This window comes from Vombatus ursinus, unplaced genomic scaffold (assembly GCF_900497805.2).
Source record: "Vombatus ursinus unplaced genomic scaffold, bare-nosed wombat genome assembly UNPS02014773.1, whole genome shotgun sequence".
NCBI lineage: Eukaryota > Metazoa > Chordata > Mammalia > Diprotodontia > Vombatidae > Vombatus > Vombatus ursinus.
The window spans coordinates 35933556-35952599 of record NW_020954551.1 but is presented as its reverse complement, the minus strand read 5'-3'; the positions used below and the strand labels follow the sequence as shown (position 1 = coordinate 35952599).

The window sequence follows — 19044 nt, the reverse complement described above, 5'->3', positions numbered from 1 at the left end:
ATCAGGCTCTTTTTTACTTAGTAAAAAGGCTAAGTGTTTTTGTGTCAATAAGAAATTTGAAGTAGCTGGAATAGGTGACTCAAACCAAGTTGATCTGGTGAAAAGAATATCCCAAAAGAGTATTTATTTTAAAGAGACTTCTGGGCTGGCTGACAGGTGGAATTTGATGGGGATACCTCTGAGCTGAAGAGTTTTGGGTACAGTAAATTACACTCCAAACTGAAGTAATTTTCACTGGTTTAAGCATATATTTGTAATGGGGATATGGAGTTGCCCTGTTACATCTATCAATGTTGGAGGTTGGGCATGAATTTACAGTTCACAATTGAAATTTCTTAACATGCTGTCTGTATTCGAAGATAATGCCAATAATCCTTCATCCAGAGCACATGAAGGGTTTTTCTGTCCTCCAGGAGTAGAGATGAGTACTCATTTAGTACACACTCCTTAGCTAAATGGAACTTGTTACCAGTGATATTTGCTGGGAAGGCAAATAGAGTAAGCCATATCTGTGGCTGTGGAATAAAGCAAAACTCACCCCATGTCATAACCTGATAGATTTTGATGAACAAGGAAGGATTGAACGAAAGAAAACACTTCCTTGTCCCACTGGTCAGACTGCTTTGGGGGTGAAATATACCAATTGATGCTTTCTTGGTAACTATAGTCATTTCTTTGGAGTTTTCCCCAAAGTTCATTGAAAATTAGACTTAAAAGATCATCTGACACAGTGATTTCTTAATTATTCAGGAGTGACTTCCAATATCTGGATAATTCCTTTGCTGTTCCTCATCTTTTTTTCTGGATTTTTGTCATTTGCTGAAGGCACAAAATAGGGAGAGAAAAATGAAAAAACAAATAATTTTGTCACTTTTAAACATTGGGGAAACAATGGAAATAGTCACTTTCCTCCCAGTGCCCCAAAGCAACTCTCTAAGACTATAATTAATTAATCAACAAGCATTTATTAGGAATTTAAGTTTCAGGCCCTGTTCTAAGCACTAGGGACAGAAAGTGAACCGCAAAGAGCTTGTACCCCAACAGGGGAGACTCTGTGTGTGTGTGTGTGTGTGTGTGTGTGTGTGTGTAAGAAAATACATAACATATAGAAATGGAATACAAAATTGTTTAGGAAAGGAGCTCACCAAGGGAGGAAGAGAAGGATGGTACTTGAGCTCAGTCTCCAAAGAAACCAAGATTCTAATTATCCACTTAAATTGGGAGAAGGACACTCTTCAAATTTCTTTTACTGGTGAGATCACACACTGAGGTCCTCAAAATGCTCTGGACAACATTAGGTTTGGGGTAGATATAAATTTACAATCATATTTTGTCATAAGCCAGTGAAAATATTTGGATGTCAATAGTGAAGAACAGGAAAAAATGGAAAAATCTTAAGTTGGCTATTTAATTGTTAGTAAATGCCGTTAGGGAGTTGAGCACTCAACAAGGACAAACTCAAGGACCTGCAACCTTGAATAGGCTTTAAAAACAGAATTTTCTTGTGGAAATGAGCACTAGATGCTTTTCTATTCTTCATAGTCTGGGAAGGACTGCTTATTATATTGAAACTCAGATCATGATTAACATATTGATAGAGACTCATTGTGGCCTTGGTTGGAATATTTTTAAATTGAGTACTTTTTGACTGACTTGAAAAGTGTTTGAGCCCATCACAACCTTTTTTTTTCCAGTTTTCTAGCCCAATTTGACTTCCTTAAATAGTGTGTTTTTTTTCACCTCCTCCTTCTTTCCTTCTCTCCTCCTCCCAAGCCCCCACCCCCACCCTAGTTCTCTAGTTCAAATTGGGAAAAGTTTAGTTTAGATGTAGGTGGAATCTCCACCTTTCCACTTCCACTTCACTTTAAAATACCTTAAAACCCATATTTATAACTTTAATTATGGTATCCCTATGTCACCAGTTTATTCAGGAACAGATATAATATTAAATTAACATTTTCTTCTGATTTTTCTCAGTGGTTTCAAGAGTATGTTACTTCCTAATTGGTGTTGTAAACTTTACTTTTATGTATCAGAAAAGTAAAATCTAAAAACTGTTTTGTTACAAGACTGGTTATGCCTCCATCAGCCTAGCAAGGATTCTATAGTATCAGTTATGATGAAAATGTAGCTAATTTTTGGGGCTGATGTTGTTTCTTCTTTATATAGTCACCCTCTGTAATGGGAAGTGCATCTGTGGGTTTTATATATATATAATATATATATGTAATATATATATATATATATTATATATATATTATATATATTATATGTATAGATAGATAGATAGATGGAAGTGTGAGGCGAATCAAGTGTTGTACCTTTAAATAAAGGTCCCAGGCCTGACCTATGTTGTGTGGGTCTCTTGTTTGTCAGGCAGGAGGCATTTTCTCATTTTCACAGTTCAGCTGAAAACAAAGACCTCCTTATCCTTGCAGGGAGCTGTGCTCTTAAGAGCTGACATCAGCTTTTTCCCAGCAGGCATCATTTCTGCCTTAAGAGTCCTCCCAGGGAGCTTGGAAAGCTGGATAGCCATTTCTTCTCCTGGAGCACTCTTTGCCAAGTAACACACACAATAAGCAAATACCAAGGGTGCCAGGAGTCAAAGATGAGGGCAGAAAAAAAGGGAATGAAACTCGTTTATTAGACGTGTACCTGGGGCTTCCACAGTCACCTGATTGTTTCACAAGAGACCCTTCAGCATTTATTGGCTGCTATTTTATTTTGAATTCCACCAAAGTGGGGAGGGGGGGAAAAACAATGAAAAATCCCAGCCTTTTAAGTAATAAGAAACACCCACTAAAGAACAGTGTTCTGAGAGCCTACACATAAAGTAGCATTTTTAAAAAGGACTTTACAGGAACTGGAAAAGGACAAATCTGTTCTGCTAAGAGATTCCCGGTGAGACCAAATGCATTTATTCTGGGATTCGAGAAGGGAAGGACATGTTTATCTTCTGAAATGTGGGTCCTTTTGTGTCCCTCCTTCTCTGTTTGCTGTTCCCCTTCCTTGGGTCACTTAGGTTTATTTCCAGTAGACGTGAAGATGCCACACGCCTGGGGCAGCAAATTGAAGCTGTTTCTGCACAAGTCATGGGATTAATCTCGATTTTGCTTTCGTGACCTCCTAAGGCCTCTTATTTGTTACACTGTCGAGCCACTCAGTGCTCAGAGTGCGCCCAAGTGCCATTACCTTCAGGAGAGCAGAGCGGTGGAGGAGCTGCAGAGAGGCAAGCCAAAGTCTTGATGATTTAAAAAAAAAACAACAACTCTCTTTTGTTTTTTTAGGCTTATTGCCTGGATGCAGAGAGGGATACATAGAATTATACTCTGAATGATAGGATTTTGTGGGGAAAGTTTTTTTGTTTTTGTTTTTAAAACAATCTGTACCAGGCACATTGTTGCCATCACAAAGAGAAAACAAGGGTATGGAAGGAAGGATTTGGTTTGTGTGCTTGGTTGGTACTTTGCTTTTGCTGCATTGTCTTTTTTTTTTTTAACCAAAACACACCCAAACTCCCCCCACCCAAAAAAAAAAAGGTTCATCAATTTGAAGTTTCTTCCTCGTTTGTCTCCAAAGCACAATTAAAGACATTAACGATGCAGTAATATACTGGATCTGGCAGTAGCTATCAGCCCTGCCAAATAGGGGATCCCAGTTCTGGACCAGAGCCTCCAAGTCTGACAGTCTTGAGTGCACTATGAGCAGGAATCAGATCCTGTTGTCGTCCTCTGTTTGAACTCCCCTCCTCCTTACCTTCTCTTCACTGGAACCGTTGAAGAAATGATATTGATGGATTGGAATAGGGACTACGTGAAATTGAGTTCCAGGAGCTGGCTGGGGCGCTTGAGAAAGAAGTCAATATCACTTCCCCCAGTTTATCACAGCCGTTTTTAACCTGATCAGGTGGTGCTGAGACATTTCCTCCACTTGCTAGTGAATAAGACCCCTTGGTTGTATCTGACTGAAACTGCCATTCCCAGTGAAGGAATGACCTAGTGTAAAACTGACAACAAAGGAAATTGGGATATGCCCCTGGAAGTTGGAGTGATAGGACATCTCGAAATTAAATTTATGTAACCTCTTGTTTTGTTGTTTTTTCCCTTTTAGTTAAATGAGTCTGGGGGATGGTGGGGTGTGTGTGTGTGTGTGTGTGTGTGTGTGTGTGTATGTGTATATATATATAAGCATTTATATGTATGTACCTGTATATTCACATGTGTATGTATGTCTTCTGGGGTGTGTGCGCGTATGTGCACATATACACATACAGCATCCCTTTCCTATTGCAGTTTAAAGCTTTTTTTTTTATTTTTTATTTTTTTAGGCAGTTGGGGTTAAGTGACTTGCCCAGGGTCACACAGCTAGTTAAGTGTCAAGTGTTTGGTCTGAGGCAGGATTTGAACTCAGGTCCTACTGACTTCAGGGTCGGTGCTCTATCCACTGTGCCACCTAGCTGCCCCTAAAGCTTTTAATAACAGAAAATTGCACTAAGACTTTTGGGAACACCATATATATATGTAATATGTGGCATATACATATAGACACATACATATGGCATGCACATATACATACATTATATATGGGACATTAGACATACATCTTTTTAAAAGTATATACATTTAATAGTTAATTTTCCCAATTATGTGTAAAAAACTATTTTTAACATTTGTTCTCTTTAAAATTTTGAGTTCTAAATTCTCTTCCTGAGAAGGCAAGCTATTTTATATAGGTTGTATATGTGCAGTCATGTAAAACATATTTCCATATTAGTCAAGACATAAAACTTTTAAGAGAGTGTAAAGTCCTTGAGGTCAGAAACTGTTTCATTTTTGTCTTTGTAACACCAACCCTTAACCCAGTGCTTGGCACTTAGGCATTTAATAAGTGCTTTGGTTTCATTCATTCTTTTTTTAAGTCATCTGACTCCATGACCCCATTTGGGGGTTTTCTTGGCAAAAATACTAGAGTGGTTTGCCATTTCCTTCTTCAGCTCATTTTAAAGAAGAGGAAACTGAGGCAAACAGGGTTACATGATTTGCCCAGGGTCACCCAGCTACTAAGTGTCTGAGGGCAGATTTGAACTCGGGAAGATGAATATTCCTGACTTCAGGAGCGCTATCTATCCACTGTTCCACCTAGTTGTCCCTACTAAGTTCCTACTACTTGCTGAATGATTGATTAAAGGAAAGAGGAAACAGAATTCAAATAAGCAAAATATAAATGAAGCTCTTGTACGATTCAGTTTCATATCTCAGAGAACTGTAATGACTTCCTAAGGTTAAGCAGCCAGTAAGTGTAGGAGGTGAGATTCACATCCAGGTGGTGCAGTGGCAAGAACAGTGGGTTTGGAGTGAAAGGATCTAAGTTCAAATCCCATCTCTCTCTGTCACCTTGGGGAGGTCACTTAACCCTCTGGGCCTTTGTTTCCTCCTCTGTAAAATGAGATTGGGGAGGACTAGGTGACCTTCAAAGTCCTTTCCAGCTTTGAATCTGGGATCCTGGACCCCCTGCTGAAGCCAAGCCCAGATGCTGTTCCAGGTTGCCTCTCAAGAAGGCATTCCTTCTCTGTTGGTTTCCTTGTGAAACTGCTGCTTGCTCTTAGTAATTAATAATGTCATTAACTGATGATTTTGGACCAGGAGAGATGATTTCAGACCATTGGAGATCCTTTCCACAGATGTGTAGCAGGTTCAGGCTAGAGCCAGGAGTTTGTCTTTCTTTACGTTCTGTTGCATCGCTGCCCTGCTTCCATCTTTATTCCCCCTCTTCTCTGAGAGATTCAACCCCGGTTCTTAAGAATTACACTCTCTTCCCTGGGCTTGCCACCTGGTACCCAGCCTGCCCTTTACCATCTCCTGCTTCCACCCGCCTTCTTCTCTCAGGCTAGCTTTTGCATTAGGAATGAAGATGGAGCAGGAGATGCCACTTACCCTTGAGCTTCAGAGATTAGGGTCAGTCAGGGAGTCCAGAAGCATTTATTAAGCACCTACTATGTGCCAGGCATTGTGCTTAGCCCTGGGCAATATAAAAGCAAAAAATGATCCCTGCCCTCCTAGATCTTATGTTCTAATGGGGGGGGGAGATTCATGTAGATAACTAGGTACATGCAAGATTTGTGAAATACAGAGTAGATAGAAGGTCATCTTTGAGGGGAAGGCACTAGCAGGTGGGAGAACAGGGAGAGAGGCTGCCTTCAGAAGGTGGGATTGGAGCTGGAGCTTGAAGGAAGTCAGGGAAGTTAATGGAAAAGTAAGGTGAAAGAGTATTCCAGGCATAGAGGACAGATAGTGCAAAGACACAAGAGGAGATGGGGTGTGGCTGGAGCATACAGTGGGTAGAGAAGAATTGTTACAACAAGAGAATTGGAAAGGTCGGAAGGGGCCATGTTATAAACTTAGAGAGGACTTGGTATATTGGAGGCAATGGCCAGAAGTACCTGGGTTAGGGTCCCAATTCTTGCAAGTCTTCCTGGATTTTCCTGGGCTAATTACTAAATGCTTAAGAAGTTTCTTTTTGCCTTTGATTCATAATGAGAAAATTTGTATTTGCCCAAAATCTTAATGAAGAATCCTGGATAAATGGTTCAGTTTTACATAGAAAGTCTTAGGTCTATTTGTAAGACTATTACTAAATGGGGAAAATTATTTAGGGCCTTTCAAGACTATAGGAATGTTGTCTGTTTATTTACTCACGCATCTATTTATTTGTTTATTCATTCATTCATTTATGTTACATTTTGTTATATACACACATGTATATGTATATGTACATGTATGTATGTATTTGGAGAGAGAGAGAGAAGGAACACCATACAATCCATACTTTGGTATAGCAATTGTTTCTCTGGAAGTGGATAGCATTTTCCTTCGTTAAGTCTTTGTATTTGATAGAAATGATCATGTTACTCAGAATTATTTAGGACTATTGGCTTATACTTTTAAGAAGGCTAAGTAAACCTCTCTCTCTTTATTAATCTTTTCTTTTCTGCTGGAACCTTTCCATCTACCCCAACCATGATGAGGTCTTCTTTATTCTCAAAAACAAAACAAAAAATCCCTACAGTCAAGCTTACATTCTATATCTTCGTCTCTTGAGGATCTTTTTCTTTGTCCAGGTCCCAGTTCCAATGCCTCTTCCTCCAGGAAGCCTCTCCCACCTGCATGTGATTTCTTCTGCCTCAAAAGTTTTCAAAGGATTTTGTCTGGATCTCACCTTTACCACTGCTACAAGTTATCACATGTAATACCTTGCATCATGCTTATTTCTGTATATAGTGTATACTCACATAGAGAAGCACCATTCGATTGTAAGGTCCTTGGAGGCATGACCTGAAATGTATTTCTCTCCCCCAGACACTAAGCATAGGGCCTTACTTGTATGTAGTGAGTTTCTCATTAATAAATATAAGAGGGGCAGCTAGGTGGTGCAGTGGATAGAGCTCCAGCCTTGGAGTCAGGAGGATCTGAGTTCAAATCTGGCTTGAGACACATGATACTCACTAGCTGTGTGACCCTGGGCAAGTCATTTAACCCCAATTGCCTCAAAAACAAAATATAAGATAAGACCATTACCTTGAAGTGTCTGTCCCCTGTCACATTCAGAACCTTTGGGGTTTCTCAGTTGGACTCTCATTCCTAGTATTTGAATATCATGATGAAAAATGTCCCGAGGACCAAAGGGGAAGAAAAAATATCTCACAGGCCATGGGACTCTCTCATTGGGGTAGGTCAGAGTAGGGCTTAACAAACAGGCCAGTCATGGTCATTTCAGGACTGCCAAGCAGATATCCTAGAGTCATTTCAACTCTAGTAATAGAATATGACAGCTAGAATGAAACATGAAGTAATAGCTGATGGTTGTGTGGTTCTTTAAGGTTTGCAGAGCGCCTCGCATACTTTATCTCATTTGACCCTTAACAGAAATCATGTGAAGGAGGTTGCTGTTATTGTCCCCATTTTACAGATGGGAAAACTGAGGCTGGGAATGCTTAAGTGATGTGCCCAGTGACACAGAGGCAGTAAGTATCTGAGAAAGGATTTGAACTCAGATCTTCCTGACTCCAAGTGAGGCACTCTATTTATTCTACCTTTTAGGGTTGCCTTATAAGATCAGTATATGCTAAGTGGACAAATGTAAGTAGGCTATCAATCTCATAGGAGTTTAGAGGACATCAAAGAGATCATCGAGGGTTCGGGAGGAGCTGGGAGGTGCTTCAAAGACCCCTTTTACTCTCTGATCTTTTTTCCCTCCCTCCTCCAAAGGAAAACCAGGACAGAGGTAGAGGCTTGGGAACCCTGGTCAGGATAGGACTCTCTCTTTTGTTGGCTTGGGAATTCAGGGCAGGATTTAGCTCTCTCTTGCTTAACCGCACCACCAAATATTCCCATTTGTCAGATCTGACTTACAGTGTAAGCTTCCTGTATGCTCCTAGGGTGTAGTAGGGTGTGTAAGGAAGGCTTTTTGATGGGGAATTGGGATGAGGAAAGGGAACACTGAAGAGAGAAAGACATTGAGAAGATGCAGCATAACCCTATTTGTTATCTGTCTTATTGAATATATATCTCTCCACCGATTCTGGAAGGCAGTTAGGAATTATGCTAAGAAAATAACTAAAAATGTTCATACCCTTTGACCCAGAGATCATACTTTTTTTTTTTTTTTGGCTAGGCAGTGAGGTTAAGTGACTTGCCCAGGGTCACACAGCTATTAAGTGTCAAGTGTCAAGTGTCTGAGGCCAGATTTGAGTTGGGGTCCTCCTGACTCCGGGCCTGGTGCTCTATCCACTGCACCACCTAGCTGCCCCAGAGACCATACCTTTTGACTGTTAGGCACATGTCCCAAGGATGCCAGTTATTAAGAAAAAATCTCCACATATACCAAAATGTTTGTAGCAGCAAAGAGCTAGAAACAAAACGATGCCCATAAATGGGGGGGGGGTGAGGTGATGGTTTTGGATATAGAATAGCACGTATAGTGTAAGATGTTTTTGATGTGTGCTTAGTTTTCCCAGAACTGTTCCCCCTCCTCTTTTTTTTTCTTTGTTATGACTTTCTAGGAGAGGAAGGCGGGAGGAACACAATGGGAAATACATGAGATCTAGAAATAAAATATTAATAAAGTTATTTTTAAAAATAAAAGAATCTTATCAACACAAAAGGTTAAGTGTGAGAATAATGAAAATAAACACATTTGGAAAGTTGTTTAGGTTATGTATTCAGGTGTGTGATGGAATAATTATGTGATGGAAAGTATAGGTTCAGAAATAGGGGGAAAAAGAAGGGAGGGAAAATCATGGTGTTAAGGGCTACACTGTTGGAGAAGAAATAGAATTGAAGTGAAATAATTGGCATTTGATACCTTAGGCAACTGTGAATGCTGTAGAGATGGAAGTAAACTTTATTTTGGCCAGGCTGTAAAATAACCTGTATAAAACCCTGATAAAATCAAATCGCTTTTTCATGCACTCAGTCTACCTTATTTTCTTCTTATCCTTTTTCCTTCTCCTCCCATCCCAGGAGTATGTTTTTAGTCCATATTTTTTTTTTTCACCAAGATAGACTGAAGGAACAAGTCCCATCCCTCTTCTATCAAAGCCCATAAAACAGAACCAAATCCTATTAGACCAGTGTCCTGAGAGAGCCTCCATTTATTTCCTGCTCTCAGTTTTATTACTTGTCAGTAATTCATTTGAAGCTCAGCTGCAATCCCTTAGAGATAAAAGTTTTATTTTAGCTCCTGTGGCTGTGACTGTTCTCAGTTCTGACTGAGCATTTGATACACAATAAGATTCTCTTTAAAATCATGGAAACTAATTAAAAAATATCTTAATAGGTACAACTTTTTAGGAGGGAGATGAAGTATCTGTGACCCAAAGTGCAAATATATCTTAAAGGGTTTTTGCACACAAAAGACTCATAGTAATTGTTTGCTGAATGAATGAATGAAGGTTGATCAAAACTGAAGAAAGTTTTTAAGTATTTTTATTATCAGCCTGATGTTACATGCTGGGGTAATAGAACTCAAAAGGAAAATATTGATCAATCCTGGGCAAGTTTTGACCAGGTAGAGTATTTGATTAGATCTTATGTTTCTGTGTACATGTGTATGTGTGTTAGTAAAAGGTTGAACAGCCATTACATGGTATTAGGTGGGGGAAGAGCACCTTATGTGGACTATTGAATTGTCCATTCTTGACACAGACTAGCTGGTACTAACCTTGGTCGAGAGGCTTAACCTCTATGGATGTCAATTTCTTTTTCTGAAAAAATGAGGGTGTTATCTTAAGTGATCTCTAAGGTCTTCCTTCCAGTTCTGATCGTCTGTGATTCTACTCAAACTGACCATTACTAGGGGAGCTTGTTGAATCTGACTACTCTGATGGCTTGCCAAAATTAGGGAACACCATGGCTTGTGAGATCATCTCTATCCCTCCCCTCCCCCTTTGTTGTCAAGGACATTTTCCACTGTAGTTCTAAATGCTATAGGAACCAGGGCCCAATTCAGAAACTAGTGAAAACTAGAATGAATTTAGAAACATTCTCTTGTTGTGTCCCATAAGCAAGTTCTGAAACAAAAGTTTAAAGTCACAGCTCTCATTCAACCATTTTACCAGATGTTTCCTGAGGTTTGACAGATGTACCATTTACTAGAAAGTTGCACTCTGGAGATTTTGAGTGTTATGGACACCGTTGCTATAGACAGTGCCTCTGTAAGGGCAGGATTTGGAATATAACCTTAGCTTCAATTTAGTATTGAAAACGTCTTTCTCTTCTATCCTCAGGGTTTCTTTCCTTGTCTTTATTGAAGAGTAATCGAAACAGAGATCTACCATAAATCACTCCGCTATACTGCCTTTTAAATGGTATTGATTCCCTAAAGCAAATGGGCCCAGATACACCATCCTTCCTTAGCCTGCAAAGACTGCTTTGCCGGTGAAAGAAGTGCATCGGTGGATAGACAAGTATTTTAACGTAGGCTCCTGGTCAGGGAAGGCGTGGGGAAGCTTGCAGATGTGTATATTCATAGCGAAAGCCAAAGGAGGTCGATTCTGTGAGAGACCTTGTGGACTTCGTGTGCCAATAGCCAGGATTTCTCTTTAACAAAATAGCTGGAATTTCTCTTTTGCTGGAAGAGTAGGGGAGGGCCCTGGGAAAGACTGGTGGGGACTCCCATGCTTGGGGGGGAGGGTAGGTTGCCCTCCACGTTCCTGTTGCTTCCTCCAAAACACAAGTATAGGCCGAACTGCAGCCCGGCTGCAGGAAGGGGGATTTTTGCCCTGCCTCCCCCTGGCAGAGGGGGAGAGAGCCAGCTTCCAGGCCGGGAACCCCCAGGGCTTCTCCCAAGGGCCCCAGTCAGCGTGCACCCCCAGATCCCCTCCCCCGCGCGCGGCAGGGGTTTTGTTGTTAGAGGTTTCGGAAAAGCTGCCCCAGAAACAAAGAAAATGGGCAGGAGTGCCTTCCTATAAAATGGAACCCACCATTGTGGCCTTGCGGACTCTAAATAAACGGCCTAGAATTGATCCAGCTCTCTAGGGCCGAAGGGGAAGCTGCGCTGTGCGCGGCCGGGCAGGCGGGCGGCGGGGCGGAGGGGCCGGGGCTGGGGCTGGGGCCGGGGCCGGGCAGCGGGGCCGGGGCTGGGCAGCCGGGCCGGGCGGCCGGGACTCTTATTTTGACGGGCCCGCGGCCTCCCCAGCCTTTCTGTGCAGGAGACGGCTTGCCAAGTTTGTGAGGCCCAAGGCTTTCTTGTGGGAGGACGCTGGGCTGTCTTCATGCTCTTTGGCAATGATTAAAGTGAGGTTAGTACCCAAACCCCCTTTCATTTCATTCCCTTAGCCTTGCTTTTTCAAACCAGATGGCAGCCTTGTATTTTCAGCTGCAATTAATTTAAACGATGAGGCAGCAAGTGCTGTGAAAGGAGTCAGGCGATTAGTTTGTTAGCCAGGAGGGAGAGCGGTGCTTGCTGTCCCTCCGTCCGTGCATCGCCTCCTGGCTGCCTAGCTGCGAGCACCTTGGCTCCATCATCAGATCCATGTCCGAGATGCCAGGCTTTCATCCCCAGCAGGCAGGAGGGCGGGGGGGAGGGGGCTTCCCCTCCCCTTCCCTCCGCTGCCCTTCCTCCTTTTCCCTCTCTTGCACTTGGGGCTGTATTGCCAGCTTCTGTGGACTGACAGCCCTTGTGACTTGCAAGGGTTAATGCCCACTGAGTAATTGTTTCCTTAATGAATTGGGAGTAACAAAGTTTCAGGTGATGGCTGACATGTTACTGCCAGGCCGGGCTATCATGTGACTGTCCCTAGACAATGGGGCATAGTTTTCAAGTGGCGGCTGTTTTGGGGGAGAACAATGTGCTTTTTTTCTCCGCTCCTTCCAGCTGCCAGGACTTCCGCCTAAAGGGGTATGTTTTAAGTTGAGTATTTATTCTTAAAGAAAATTACAAGGGGGCATAAAAGTACTTGGCCACAATTGAAGTCTCAAGGTTCTGACCTCAGTTATTCGACCACTTCCCTCAGTGGAAATTTTATTTCTCTATAGTTGCCTCAGACTGTAGGATCAATTAGAGATAGAGAGATCTTTCACATTTAATGGAAAATGAATGCTTTTTGTTGGCCTGCAACTTAGAAAGTAACTCCCTAGCTTGGAGCTCTCAAACTATTTTTTTTCCCTCTTGTGGGGAGAGAAAACTGAATTTCAAATGGATGTGAAGTAGTTGACTATGTGCTTTTGAACACTGGGTGTCAGTGAACACACACATGCCTGTACGCATAGGTGCAATTGAATTTTAGGTTTTTTTTTTCTTTCATTATTTGAGAAACATTTTCTTGGCTTGGGTTGAGCCAGTGAAAGAATGCCTATTTAACATTAACCTATTTCGGATGAATTTAATTTTGAAAGTCTCAGGGTGAAAACAAGAACTCAAGAATGTTTCCTTTGCTAGGCTTGAAAGTAGCTCACTGTTACCAGGAAATGGCAAACCACTCTAGTATCTTTGCCAAGAAAAACTCCAGGGACAGTATTGGGGTGACATGGCCCTTGGGGTCACAAAGAGTAGGACACGACTGGACAAAAACAGTATGTGTCAGATTCAGGGTGTGTGATGATGAATTGAGTAAGCTAAGCTGATGATAGAACAAAAATTTTTTTTTGTTTTTATTTAATTTTGTTTTATTGTCCTTGGGTGATAGGATTTTGAGGCCAAAGGGACTCACTGATAATCTAGTTTAATCCTCTTATCAAACTGAAGTCTCTCTGTGAATTGCCTTTCTCAAGGTCACAGAGAGGGCCAGAGGTTGATCGTAGGATTCAACCCCCAAGTCTTATGATTCCAAGCTCAGCGTTCTTTTCACAACTCCACAATGCCTTTCATTTTACTCTAAATTTGAAATCATATTCAGGAGCATTTCCCTGATGAAAACATTTGGACTGTTCTTGTCAAAAGCCAAGTATTGAGATGGACATCTTTTTTGGAACTGATGCTACAGTTCCAAAGATAACAGTAGATCTTTGGTTTTCTATGATAAGGAAGGATAGAAGGTGAATAAAGTCTGTTACAGTTCATCAGAAACTAATTTTCTTCAATAATTTCAACTTTCTTCTCTACCAGTGATTTGCCAAAGCTGCTAAGAAGGAAGGAAATGAACTGATTTTGGCCTTCTCGGTCTTTTTGTTTTCCCTCTGCTATGAGGAAGATGCTGTCCAAAAGGCAAGCAGCCTGGAGGAACAGGTTGGGGGCAGCCTGAATAATCAGAGAACTGGGTAATTAGCTCTAAATAATACAGTTTATTGTATGGTAAGGACTGGAATTTCTGTAGTTTTGATTAAGTGTGTAGTTGAATACTTATTCACAGCATTGGTTCTTTGGAGGCCCCTGAAATATGTTTCTTGAGGTGCAGTACTAAGAAACTGGCATAGTCTGCTAGAGATTCTTAGTCATTTACCTGAAGTCATGAAATAACTTTTTTGGGGAAAGAAATACTACTTTACCACTGGATGGAATATCTTACTGGGTGTTCTCTCTCTCTCTCTCTCTCTCTCTCTCTCTCTCTCTTTCTCTCCTCCATGTGAGTTAAATATAATAGGAACTTTGTTAATATAGCTCTTTTTGATTACAAGGCACTTTGATATATGTTATTTCATTGAAGCATAGGTCCTTGACAAATAAACATTTGTTTGGATTAATTTAAGTAATTATTGAATTCAATCACTTGGTTTTTTTTTCCCAACAACTTGGTGAAGTAGGTGAAGTGTTAACATCTTCATTTGATCAAGGAGGGAACCAAGGCTTAGAGAGGCAAAATACTTTGCTGTAAGTGGCACAACTAACAACAACAATAATAATGGTAGCTAGCCTTTACTTAGAGTTTGCATGGGGCATCACAAAGCTCATTTGATCTTCGCACATTCCCTGGGAGGTAGGTGCTATTATTATCCTTATTTTACTGGTGAGGAAACTGAGGCAGGCAGAAGTTAAGTGACTTGTCCAGGGTCACACAGCTAGTGAGTGTCTGAGGCCAGAATGACCTTGGGTCTTCCTGACTCCTGTTCCAGAGCTCTCTCCACTGTGATACCTACCTGCCTGGAAAACGGCAGAGCTATGTACATCTTCTGCTTCCCCGTCCTTTTTTTTTTTTTTCCCTATTTTACCAGAAAGCCTCTTTGGTCTTGGCAGTCAGGAAATCCCTTTTAGATTGAATAATACTGTACAGTAAGAGTTTACTAATTAGGACCTTGAGGGAAGTTCATCCTGAATAGATTAAGAGTGTGAGCTTTTGTGTTTTTTTTTCCTTTAAACTCAGTTTTATTGCTTTCAAATACTGGAAACTAAATAACTGGAAGCAAACTTTCTGTGTTGTCTAAGAGGAGTCTCTAGGGGCCTTAAGATTTATTTGTAGTCAGTATACTTCAGCTCTTCAAGGATTCCTGGGTTTATGTTTATGGGTATGCCTTCAGCTAATGGAGCTCATCAGCCCTCTTTGACTTGGTACAAGACTTTTGAGAGTCTCTGTGGCCAAAAACATTCATCTCCCTAAAGCCCACCTGGTGATGAGCTTCTTCCAGATGAGTTTTGCCCTGTCAGTATCTTTCTAGTTTGCTAGAATTACTGCTGGAGCCTGTGTTCCGTGGGGCCCAGCCTCTGAGAACTCAGGGTCCCTCCATTTTTTTTTTTTTTTTATGTGAGATGAGACATTTGAAGAGCTGCACATCCAATATTTACATGTAAACACGTACTTTGAAATGTAATTAAAATCAGTTTATTCTGTCAGTTAATTTAAACACAATCTTCTACAACTTTCTTTCCCTGATTGATTTGGTCAGCAAGCCCTGTCTTTGTAGATATTGTAGAAAAAAATGTTCCCCCCAGCTTCTGTCTGAGTAAACACAAATTCTCAACAAGTGAAATGGAGATTAATCCTTATTTTGATTAGAAAAAGAAGCAGCAGCTTATCATGGTGGATAAAGAGCTATCCTTGAAGCCAGGAAGCCTTGGCTTCCAGTCCTGTCTTTAAAATACATTGGCTGGGTTAACCTGGGTTAATCACTCAGTGCCCAGTGCAACTCTCTGAGACTGAGTTGCAGAGAAGATGCTGAGACCTCCTTAACGGAGCATTCCCTATACCAAGGAAATCACAGTCCACTCCCTCCCTTAGGACTCGCACTGATGATCCTTCGAGGTGGTCGAGTATAAAATACTTTGTTATGTAGAGAATTTATAAGGTTTATTATTGTTTTTTAAAGACCCAACTAAACAGGTACCTAAATTGCCTGGAGGACTAGTGGTAGCCCTGGTGCTGTGGTGAGAATCAATTTATTTAGATGGGAACGACTCATTTAATCAGCTCAACTCTATGTTTCAGCATTTGTTCATCAAAATATGCTTTTATTTGAGGAAATATATAGTACAAAATGTAATAAATGTAAGGAAATGCTTTCCCTAGCAGCAATCCTGTGAGATGAGCACTATTATACCCAATATGCAAATGAGGAAATTGAGGCTCAGAAACGTCGAGGTCACATAACTTGTAAATGGCTAAGTGGGTGTTGGAACCCAGTCTACTATCCCCAGTTCTAGGAGGTCTTTCCACTGCAGATTAGCCCTGTTATTTACTCTTTGCCAACAAAGTAAGTTACTCAAAGAGAAGGCGGGGATGGCTTTTTCCTAAACCTGTTTCCTGGTCTTTGTTAAGTTTTTGTTGAATCCCTTCCATTTAAAATGTTGAATCAACTTTTCAAGTTCAGTTAGTTGATAACTTTAAACTACCTTCTAACATCAACATGCTATGAATATGTAAGTGCTGGCTAATGACTATAGTAGCTGACATTTATAGCTTTGTAGTTTATAAAGTATTATAGAAACACATCATCTTTTTTATTTCATTTGATTTGTTCTCATGGAGGGCTTAGAAACTTGGGATGGCTGCGTCTGCCCAGTTGTGAGAAGAACTCTTTCTTGTTTGTAATAAAGCGAACAGTAGGAGAAAGTTTGCATATTGCTTTGTTTTCCTTGGTAACAAATCTCCTATTCTTGTTTTCCTTGACCTGGTGTGTCAGGTTTTCATTAGTGGCTCAGAAATACAGATCAATTCAGAAGACCTGGAGGGTCACAGTTGACCACAGGTTCAATATGAAACCAGCAGTATGATGTGACTACTTTAAAAAAAAATAAAGCTGATGCAATTTTGGACTAAAACAATAGGAGCCCAGTATCCAAATAATGGGAAGGAAGGTGTCCCTGTATGCTGAACTGGTCGGGCATTGGGGGTGTTGGGTCCAGTTCTGTTTGCCATGATGTAAGAAGGACAGCGAAACATCAGAATGTATCCAAAGGAGAGTGAAGCAGGAGGTTGAAGAATTGAGAAGCTGGACTATAGAAACAATAGTGGGGGAGCACCCTAGTAGTCTGAAGGAGGGCTGCAGTAAAGATTTGTTCAGTGTTGCCCCGGAGGGCACATCTGGGACTGATGGAATGTATGTTATAAAGAATCAGATTTAGGCTCATTATAAAGAACAACAATTAGTGTGGGTCTAAACAACTATGTGGAGTGTAGATAGAGCCCTGAATTTGAATCTAGCCTCAGACATTTATTAGCTGAGAGATCCTAGGCAAGTCACTTAACTTCTGTTTGCCTCAGTTTCCTTAAATGTGAAATGGAGATGATGATAACACTTACCTCTTGGGATTGTTGTGAGGATCAAATGTGATATTTGTAAAGCCCTTAGCACCGTGCCTGGCACGTAGTATGTGTTATATAAATGTCTGTTATTATTATTAACATAGTGAAGACCATATCATTGGATATGTGTAAGCAGAGGCTGGTACTGCTTGTGTGAGATGGTAGACAGAATATTGGATCAGGAGTTGGGGAATATGGGCCCTGCCTCTGGCTCTGCTACCAGTGTGATACTAGTTCTGTTGTCTCGTGAATCTGCCAGGTGTGCTCTAAAGATGCTTCCTGCATTGAGTCACAAACTGGGGGAGATGACCTCCAAGAGAGGTCACATATGTATTCATTGTTGTTGTTCAGTCATTTTTGTAGTTTCCAATTCTTCATGACCTCATTTGCAGTTTTCTTGGCACAGGTACCAGAGTGATTTGCCATCTCCTTCTCTAGCTCATTTTACAGGTGAGGAAACTGAGGCAGAGTGAAGTGACTTGCCCAGGACGATATAGCCTAGTGCCTGAGGCCAGATTTGAACTCAGGAAGATGAGTCTTCTTGACTCCAAGCCCAGCTCTCTATGCGCTCTATGCACCCTATGCACTATGGCGCCACCTAGCTTATAGCACAGTTAACATCTTCCTGATGAGGGTCTTTAAAGTATTTCATTTGGTTACTCAAACATAACCCATTTATTAATATTTATTGTTTATTATACGTCAGGCACTCTTCTAGGCATTAGAAGTACAAGTACAAATAATGGAACAGTGTACCTCAAAGGAATTTACATTCTAATGAGGGAGACAAGTACATATAAAATGCATAGCATAAATAGAAATATATTAAAGGAGTTTACGAGGACTTTTACTGGCAGTTCTGGGGAATTAGGAAAGGCTTCCTGCAGAAGATGGCGCCTGAGCTGTGTCTTAAAGGCAAAGAGGGCCCTCTGTGGCGTGGAGTTAACAATAGTAGCCAGCACTTCTATACCGCTTTATGGTTTGCAGAGCGCTTTACAAACACTGCCTCGTGTTATCGTCGTACAGTATCCCTGGGAGGTAGGGGCTCTTTGACCATCCCCATTTTACAGAGGAGGAAACTGAAAGGTTGTGACTTGCCCAGAGTCACAGCTAGTGTGTGTCTGAGACTGGATACTGTGCCTTATAGGGAGAGAAGGAGTGCATTCTAGGCGTAGGGGGGGATGGCCCCTCTAAAGGCACAGATGAAGTGGTGGAGTGTCGTATGAGGAGCAGACAGAAGGCCAGTTTGGTTGGACTGAAGAGGGCAGGAGGAGTTGTGCGTTTGTTTGTGTGTGTGTTTGTTTTCAGATCGTCTCCCCCTTTAGACTCTGAGCTTGTGGACGAAGGGGGGCTGTCTTTTGCCTCTTCCTGTATCACCAGCACTAAGCACAGTGCCTGGCACATAGTAGGTGCTTCATGAATGCTTATTGGTTGACTGACCAAGTAATGTCCAGTTGAGACTGGGAAGTAAGTTGGGGCTGGGTTAGGTAGGGCTTTAAAAGCTAACCAGAGGACTTGGTTTTTTATCCTCAATAGGAATCCACTGGAATTGGATGAGTAAGGGAATCCCATGATCAGATTTTTAGTTAAAGAAAATTATTTTGGCAACAGTGTATAGGATGGGACTACAGCAGTGAGAGATTCCAGTCAGTGAGGCTGGTTAGGGCTGTTGCAGTAAGAGAGGGGAGAGGAGAGGAGGCTTGAGTTAGGCCTGTGTCTGTGTCAGTGCGGAGAAGGCCTTAGGTACGAGGGATGCTTGGCTGCTGACGGGCACATGGGGTGAGGTGAGCAAGGAGGGAAGGATCACGCCAGAGGGAAGAACCAGGGGACCAGAGGGATGGCGGTGGGTTTGGCAGTAACAGAGAAGCTTGGCC

General features: G+C 41.5%; 1 protein-coding gene across 4 annotated transcripts in view; it reads left to right on the top strand.

The window, feature by feature from the left end:
• The window catches only part of VGLL4 (vestigial like family member 4), a 186869-nt gene that overhangs the window by 142391 nt on the left and 25434 nt on the right, over positions 1-19044 (top strand). Inside the window, exon 1 of one of the 4 annotated variants that reach the window (XM_027863688.1) lies at positions 11735-11797. The exons of the other annotated variants lie outside the window; for them this stretch is intronic. Within the exon in view, the coding sequence (XP_027719489.1) occupies positions 11784-11797 (14 nt within the window). The 5' untranslated portion in view covers positions 11735-11783. Of the gene's footprint in view, positions 1-11734; positions 11798-19044 lie in introns of those variants that run through there. 4 annotated transcript variants of the gene reach the window in all.